We start from the raw sequence: 8,766 nt of genomic DNA, 5'->3' as shown, positions 1-8,766 counted from the left end.
TATATATACATATAATTGGTGGTGGTTTTTTCTTTCTTATTATTTTTTAATTAAATTAAAAAAGTGTTTTTTGAGACAGGGTCTTTGTCACCCAGGCTGGAGTGCAGTGGTGCAATCTCAGCTCACTGCAGCCTCCATCTCCTGGGCTCAAGGGATCCTCCCTCCCAAGCCCCTGAGTAGCTAGGACTACAGGCAGACACACCACCATGCCTAGCTCATGTTTGTTTGTTTGTTTTTGAGATGGAGTCTCGCTCTTTCGTCCAGGCTGGAGTGCAGTGGTGTGATTTCGGCTCACTGCAGCTTCTGCCTCCCGAGTTCTAGCGACTCCCCTGCCTCAGTCACCTGAGTAGCTGGGACTACAGGCACCCACCACCACACCCGGCTAATTTTTGTATTTTTAGTAGAGATGGGGTTTCACCATGTTGGTCAGGCTGTCTCCAACTCCTGACGTTAAGTGATCTGCCAACCTCAGCCTCCGAAAGTGCTGGGATTATAGGCGTAAGCCACTTCGGCCAGCCTCCGGGCTCATTTTTGTATTTTCTGTAAACACAAGGCTTTGCCCTGTTGCCCAAGGCTGGTCTCCAACTCCTGAGCTCAAGTGATCCTCATGCCTCAGCCTCTCAACGTGCTGGGACTATAGGCATGAGCCACTGTACCCAGCCTGTTGTTTTTTATTAATGGAAACTTACTAGAAAACTGACAAAATCCAGGCTGGGCGTGGTGGTTTGCCCCTGTAATCCCACCGCTTTGGGAGGCCAGGGCGGGTGAATCACCTGATGTCAGGAGTTTGAGACCTGCCTGACCAACATGGTGAAACCCTGTCTCTACTAAAAATACAAAAATTAGCTGGGTGTGGTGGTGCACGCCTGTAATCTCAGCTACTAGGGAGACTGAGGTAGGAGAATCACCTGAACCCGGGAGGCGGAGGTTGCAGTGAGCCGAGATCGCGCCATTGTACCCCAGCCTGGGCAACAAGAGCGAAACTCCGTCTTGGTCTTGGAAAACAAACGAACAGACAAACAAATCTAACAAAATCTCAAAGATAATTATAACTCTTAGGGGTCCCAGATTTCTCCTCCTCAGGAAATGGCAAGGGGGCGTGGAGAGGGGCCGCCCGCTTTGGCTGACTTAGTTTCCTTCCTACAACCCTTTCTGGAGAAACCCTAAATGCCCCCATTTTTTGGTCCTGGAAATTTCCCTATCTGCACCCCTTGCCCTGTAGCTTAGGCTATTCAGTAGAGATTTTCAGGCTCCAGCAGGCGTCGGACTTACAGAGGCAAATGTGACCATGTAAATTCCCGGGCCCACCCGTGACAGAGAGCGTGTGATTCAGCAGGCCTCCTGTGAGGCTGGAGGTTTTAAACCCGCGTCCGGTGATTGGGATGGGGATTGAGGGCTATATTACGCGCCTGGCCACCAGAGGGCGCAGCGGGCTGGGCTCAGCGGTCCCCCCTTGAGAGCTTGTGTCTCTAGGCAGGTTGCTGTAATAAAGGATTTGCTGGTTAGACAACATGCAAGGGGTGAGCTGGGTCCCCTTGGGCAGAAACCTAGGGAAGGAAGCCCGACAACAGGAAAGAGGCTCACATCTGGTACTGGGCACATGGCTGGGCCTTGGTCCTCGTGCCCCTGGACTTCAGAGCTCAGAGGGGCCAGGGCCAGGCCTGGCCTGGAATCTGGATGGACCTGTTCTGCCCTAGGGCACGCCATTTACCCAGTCCTGAGCTCAGAGAGCGTCTGTCGTTCCCGTGGGAAAACCGAGACGGGGCAAGGGCTCAGTGGCAACTGCTCTGCCTTCCAGACCAGGGCTCTGTCTTGCCGGGGCTGGAGCACAGGGTGGACCCCAGGAAGTTCTGCTATGAGTCAGCTCCGAGTGCTCAGGGGACGGGACAGAGGCTGCTGGCCGGGGAAGGATGCCGGCCGGCGGTACCTACTTCCGCAGCTGCGGGTAGCCCTGCCTGGTGATTCAGCTTCCCTCTGAGGGTCCCCAGGTGGCGCCGCCCTGGACTGGGAGGCTGGGGAGGATGCTGGGGCTACGGAGGGGCGGTGGAGGTGCCTTAAGGGACTACGTTATCCAGCTCTGCTGGATGCTGAGGTTCTACGATAATTGTGGCCAGAGATCAGGTGGGCGCGAGACTGGTCCTGGGATGGGGCCTGTGGGCCCCTCCTCACTACCCTGCTTCTTGAAGATAGCCTGGGCGGCTGTGCGGGATACCCCAGTGTCTCCAGCAATGCGCGCTGATCTCCATGGGGGGCTCGCCTTGGCGCTGGGTGGGAAGAGACCTGCTGGCGAAGAGAGGCTGACCACGCCAGCTCGGGGTGGGGCTCTACTGGGCAGATGCACAGGCCCGGGGCAGAGGAGGGCTGATGGGGGAAATGCCAGGCCGATGGGGGAGGGGCTGTGAGCGGGAGGTGTTGGGGCGGGGCGAGACCTCCCTCCCGCCTCCGGGAGCGGGGCCTAGCCTGGGGCGGGGCCTGGCGCGGGGGCTCAGCCCAATTTTCCGTGTAGGGAGCGGGCGGCGGCAGCGGCGGCAGAGGAGGCAGAGGCGGAGGCGGAGCCAAGAGCGCACCACCGCGCCGGCCGGGCCGGGCCTGAGCTGGAGCCGGGAGTGAGTCGCAGCAGGAGCCACAGCCGGAGTCACAGCCGCAGCCAGAGCCGCAGTCAAAGCCTCCGAGAGCAGGATTTGGAGCGCAGGCCCTGCTGGAACCGCGCCTAGCTCGCCGCCAGGCACCGGCCGCAGCACGGGCCGTGGTGTCAGCTCACTGCGCGGGCAGTGTGGGAGACAGCGAGCCCGCGACCCCCCAGGCTGGGCACCACCAGGCGCGGAGCCCGGATCGCCCCCCTGCCAGACCTGGCCACAGCCAGAGCACGCAGGAGTTCCTAGGGTCTGGATCTGCGCGCACCCTAATGACCTGGGGACCGAAGAGAAAAAAGGAACGAGGATTTCATCTAAAAGCATAGCGTGGGCACTAGGCGAGGAGGCGAGTGGAGACCGCCTGGCACGGGGCAGAGGTGCCTGGAGCCCACGCTTGAGCATCGGAGACCCTGGAGATCCTAGCAGCCGCGACCTTGGCTCTACCCTGTCTGAGTTGGAAACACAGCTTAGCTCCTAGACATCGCTGGCACAGGCCTGGCACAAGTAAGCAGTGTTCTCACCTGTCTGAAACGGGACACGGGGTCGGAGGAACCAGGATCTAACCTGGCCCCAAGCGGAGCTCTCTGGTGGCCCAGAGGTGGTCATTGGGGAGCCTACCTCCTGCCCTAGCCCCACTGGTGCGGATGTGCCGCTGCCCGCCGGAGCACCATGATGGCAGGATGACCTCAACCGAAGTAGCAGCAGCAGCTGGTGGTGATCGGGCGGCTGGGCCCCCCGAGTGGCCTCCTGGCAGCCCTCAGGCCCTCCGGCAGCCTGGCCGGGCCCGGGTGGCCATGGCAGCACTGGTGTGGCTGCTGGCCGGAGCCAGCATGTCAAGCCTCAACAAGTGGATCTTCACAGTGCACGGCTTTGGGCGGCCCCTGCTGCTGTCTGCGCTGCACATGCTGGTGGCAGCCCTGGCGTGCCACCGGGGGGCACGGCGCCCCATGCCAGGCGGCACTCGCTGCCGAGTCCTACTGCTCAGCCTCACCTTCGGCACTTCCATGGCCTGCGGCAACGTGGGCCTAAGGGCTGTGCCCCTGGACCTGGCACAACTGGTCACTACCACGACGCCTCTGTTCACCCTGGCCCTGTCGGCACTGCTGCTGGGCCGCCGCCACCACCCGCTGCAGTTGGCGGCCATGGGTCCGCTCTGCCTGGGGGCCGCCTGCAGCCTGGCTGGAGAGTTCCGGACACCCCCCACTGGCTGTGGCTTCCTGCTGGCAGCCACCTGCCTCCGCGGACTCAAGTCGGTTCAGCAAAGTAAGTGCCTGGGTGGCCAACTGACAAGGTGGGGATCCTGGTGGGTGTGTGGCCTGGATGGCCCTGTGAGGGGTATGGCTGTTGTCCCATTTTACAGATGAGGAAACTGAGGTTCATGGCTGTGGAGGAAGCAGAACTGAGGCTCAGAGAGGGCCAACAGCTCAGTGAGTTCCAGGCCCCAAACTCAGGCTCTGGAGGGCCAACTCGTGTTTATTTGTTTATTTACTTATTTAGACAGGGTCTGGCTCTGTCACCCAGGCTGGAGTGCAGTGGTGAGATCTCAGCTCACTACAGCCTCTGCATCCCGAGTTCAAGCGATTCTTCTGCCTCCACCTCCCAAGTACGTGGGACTACATGTGTCCACCACCATGCTAAGATAATTTTTGTATTTTTATTAGAGATGGCGTTTTACCATGTTGGACAGGGTGGTCTTGAACTCCTGACCTCCCAAGGTGCTAGGATTAGTGCGTGAGTCACTGCACCAGGCCAGTTTTTTTTTTTTTTTTTTTTTTTTTGTATAGACACAGGGTCTTGCTCTGTTGCCCAGGTGGGTCTTGAACTCCTGGCCTCAGTGATCCTCCTACCTCAGCCTCCTGAAGTTCTGGAATTACAAACCGGTATTTAGTGATCTATGGTTTGACTAGCCCTTTATCTCACTGTTTTGTTCCCATTTGATAGATGAAGAGGCTTGCTCTGGGCCATGTGGCCAGTGAGCAGCAGAGGCAAGATCTGAACCCAGATAGGAGGACTCCATGCTTCCAAGAGATGTGGCCTAAGGCTTTAGACCCAGAGGAAAGCCAGAAAGCATGGGTCAGGGAGAGAAAAGGAGGTAAAGCTTTGAGCTGGGATTTGGAAAGTCAGGGTTCGGGCCTAAGTCTGGGGAGGGCTGATGTTTACTGGGAGCTGCAGTGTGACAGGCTTGGTGCTGGGTGTTGACCTTGAGTTGTCATGGCAACCACCAACATTATCCCCATTTTACAGATGATGGGACTAAGACCCAGAGAAGTTCATGATTTGACAGGCCGGGCATGGTGTCTCATGCCTGTAATCCCAGCACTTTGGGAGGCTGAGGTGGGAGGACTCTTGAGGCCAGGAGTTCAAGACCAGCCTGGCCAACGTGGTGAAACCCTGTATATATTAAAAATACAAAAATTGGGGCCAGGTGCGGTGGCTCACGCCTGTAATTCCAGCACTTTGGGAGACTGAGATGGGTGGATCATGAGGTCAGGAGTTCAAGAACAGCCTGACCAAGATGGTGAAACCCCATCTCTACTAAAAATACAAAAAAATTAACTGGGTGCCATGGCAGGCGCCTGTAATCCCAGCTACTTGGGAGGCTGAGGCAGGAGAATAGCTTGAACCCGGGCGGCAGAGGTTGCAGGGAGCCGAGATCGCCCCACTGCACTCCAGCCTAGATGACGAGTGAGACTCCATCTCAAAAAAAAAAAAAAAAAAAAAAAAAAACTGGGCCGGGCATGGTGGCTCACAGCTGTAATCCTAGCACTTTGGGAGGCCAAGGCTGGTGGATCACCTGAGGTCAGGAGTTTGAGACCAGCCTGGCCAACATGGGGAAACCCAGTCTCTACTGAAAATAAAAAATTAGCTGAGCGTGATTATGGGTGCCTGTAATCCCAGCTACTCAGGAGGCTGAGGCGAGAGAATTGCTTGAACCCAGGAGGCAGAGGTTGCAGTGAGCCGAGATTGCACTATTGCACTCCAGCCTGGGTAACAAGAGCGAAACTCCGTCTCAAAAAAAAAAAAAAAAATAGCTGGGCCTGGTGGCGTGCACCTGTAATCCCAGCTACTGGGGAGGCTGAGGCATAAGAATTGCTTGAACTCGGGAGAAGGAGGTTGCAGTGAGCCGAGATCATGCCACTGCACTCCAGCCTGAGTGACAGAACGAGACTCTGTCTCAAAAAAAGAAAGAAGTTCGGCCCAGCGCAGTGGCGCACACCTGTAATCCCAGCACTTTGGGAGGATCATGAAGTCAGGAGATCAAGACCATCCTGGCCAACGTGGTGAAACCCTGTCTCTACTGAAAATACAAAAATTAGCTGGGCGTGGCAGTGCGTGCCTGTAATCCCTGCTACTTGGGAAGCTGAGGCAGGAGAATAACTTGAACCCAGGAGGCAGAGGTTGCAGTGAGCAGAGATCACGCCATTGCATTCCAGCCTAGGGACAGAGGGGGACTCCGTCTCAAAAAAAAAAAAAAAAAGAAGAACAAAGAAAGAAAGAAGTTCATGATTTACACAGAGGTCACAGGGTCCCTAATGACGTGAAGCGTGGTCTATGTGACTCCAGATGCTGCCTCTGATTGAAGAGGGCAGCAGGGCTCTGGGCAGTTCAGGGTGGAGGTTCTAGGCCCAGACCCGCTAGATCATTCTGCCTGAGGGCTGGCTTCCCGCCTTTCCTACTGAGGAGCATCTGAGTCGCAGCCTCTACCCTTTCTCTGCCTCAACTCAAGGAGACATAGGGGAGGCCAGGGCGCCCACTCAGGGTGGGGAGGCCTGGGTTCCAACCATACCTTTGCTCATATTTACTGGGCAACCTTGGACAGATCAGGGTTCTCACTTTCCTCGTCTGGGCCTCACTTTCCTCGTCTGTCAGTGGAGGAGAGTTGGAGTTGATGGAGTCTAAGGGGCCTCTTGCTCTCCCTTCCTGTCCTGAGATCCTGTGACCCAGGCCTGGGAGAAGGAAGTGGACACTCCAAGAATGCTGGGCTGGGGTTGATGGCAGCCCACAGCCAGGGAAGATTGAAGTCAGAGTTCAGCCCTGCCCTGGCATATTCAGAGCTGGGACGCAGAGGCCCTGTCTCTATCCTCCCTGGCCCCGAGGCAGGGCCAAAACCCAGTTCTATTTTTTGCCCTCAGGTTACATGATAGCTGGAGGCTGAGCACAGGCATGAGCTCTGGGCTTGAGTCTGCACTGGGGAACCTGACCTATGGGCCCTGCCCCCGTGCAGGACACAGTGCTATGAAGGTCCTAACCTCAAGGCCTGTGCTGCCCCTGCTGAGAAACAGTCAGTGCTCCTCACACTGGGACCCAGGCAGCCCCCAACCTTCAGGAGGGGTTATGGCTGGCCAGGCCTCAGGCACTTGGGCATGGAGTGGCATGTGCTTGGCATCGGGCTGCATCTTGACTCCTGCCAGCTCCTTCCTTACCTCCCTCCCCAGTCTTAACTCCCTGACCCCTGGGGAGGTTGGGTCCTTGCTCTAGGCTCCTGAAGCACCCTCTGCTCACCCCATCATGGCTCCAAATGCCATGTATGATCGCCACCTGGTTACATGTCTGCTGTCTGCCAGACAGATTTGGGCAACTCTGTGTTCCTGGAACCCAGCCCCGGGGCCTGGCAGAGGGTACATACTTTGTAAATTATAATTTTTAAATTGTATTTTATTATTATTTTTTTGAGACAATCTTTGTTGCCCAGGCTGGAATGCAGCAGTACAATCTTGGCTCACTGCAACCTCTGCCTCCTGGGTTCAAGCAATTCTTGTGCCTCAGCCTCCTGAGTAGCTAGGACTACAGGCTTATGCCCCATGCCTGGCTAATTTTTTTGTTTTGTAGAAACAGGGGCTCGCTATGTTGCCCAGGAGGTCTCGAACCCTTGGCCTCAAATGATCTTCCCTCTGGACCTCCCAAAGTGCTGGAATTACAGGTGTGAGCCAACATGCCCAGATGGATAGATTTATTGATGGCTCTGACAGGCGAGCCGATCTCATAGACTGGTTGGGCTGCATGGTTCAGGAGGGAGTTTAGGGAGATGGGAACAGAGATGGGAGCCCTGCAGAGATGGAGAGGAACAGACTTGAGCCAGGGCCTGAGATAGGTTTTTTTTTTTTTGCTCATTTGTTTGTTTATGAGAGGGTCTTGCTCTGTGATCCAGGCTGGAACACAGTGGCTCACTGCAGCCTCAATTTCCCAGCCTCCGGCAATCCTCCCACCTCAACCTCCCAAGTAGCTGGGACTATAGGCGCACCTCCATGCCAAGCTAATTTTTGTATTTTTTGTAGAAATGGGCTTTCATCATGTTGCCCAGGCTGGTCTCCAACTCCTAGACTCAAGTGATTTACCCACCTCGGCCTAAAGTGCTGGGATTACGGGCATGAGCCACCACACCTGGCCTGAGATAGGTTTTGAACAAAAGGAGGTTTCTACAGCAAGAGGCTCCTGGAGAGGCACCAGGGCCAGATTCAGACTCAAGTGTACGTGGCTGATGCCAGCTCCATTCCTGAGAGCAGAGTTTGTGGGAGCAGAGGGCAAGTATCCAGAAAGAAGGCTGGGCATGGTGGCTCACGCCTGTAATCCCAGCACTTTGGGAGGCCAAGGCAGGCAGATCACTTGAGGTCAGGAGTTTGAGACCAGCCTGGCCAGCATGGTGAAACCCCATCTCTACTAAAAATACAACAAAATTAACTGGGCATGCTGGTGCATGCCTGTAATCCCAGCTACTCGGTAGGAGAATCTCTTGAACTGGGGAGGTGGAGGTTGCGGTGAGTCGAGATATCACACCACTGCACTCTAGCCTGCGTGACAGACTGAGACTCCATCTCAAAAAAAAAAAAAAAAAAGTCAGGTGCAGTGGCTCACACCTGTAATCCCAGCACTTTGGGAGGCCGAGGTGGATCACAAGGTCAGGAGATCGAGACCATCCTGGCTAACATGGTGAAACCCCATCTCTACTAAAAAATACAAAAAATTAGCTGGGCGAGGTGGTGGGCGCCTGTAGTCCCAGCTACTTGAGAGGCTGAGGCAGGAGAATGGCATGAACTCAGGAGGTGGAGCTTGCAGTGAGCTCGAGATCGCGCTACTGCACTCCAGCCTGGGTGACAGAGCAAGACTCTATCTCAAAAAAAAAAAAAAAAAAAAA

General features: G+C 55.8%; 1 protein-coding gene across 1 annotated transcript in view; it reads left to right on the top strand.

Annotated features, from left to right (window-relative positions):
- Window positions 1–3,155: 3,155 nt before the first annotated feature.
- The window catches only part of SLC35E4 (solute carrier family 35 member E4), a 13,396-nt gene continuing 7,785 nt past the window's right edge, over window positions 3,156–8,766 (top strand). The window contains exon 1 of the mRNA XM_017869015.1: window positions 3,156–3,896. Within this exon, the coding sequence (XP_017724504.1) occupies window positions 3,278–3,896 (619 nt within the window). The 5' untranslated portion in view covers window positions 3,156–3,277. The remainder of the gene's footprint in view (window positions 3,897–8,766) is intronic.

Source organism: Rhinopithecus bieti, unplaced genomic scaffold, assembly GCF_001698545.2.
Source record: "Rhinopithecus bieti isolate Rb0 unplaced genomic scaffold, ASM169854v2 scaffold_4666, whole genome shotgun sequence".
In the NCBI taxonomy this organism is placed as follows: Eukaryota; Metazoa; Chordata; class Mammalia; order Primates; family Cercopithecidae; genus Rhinopithecus; species Rhinopithecus bieti.
This window is presented reverse-complemented; position numbering and strand designations above follow the sequence as displayed.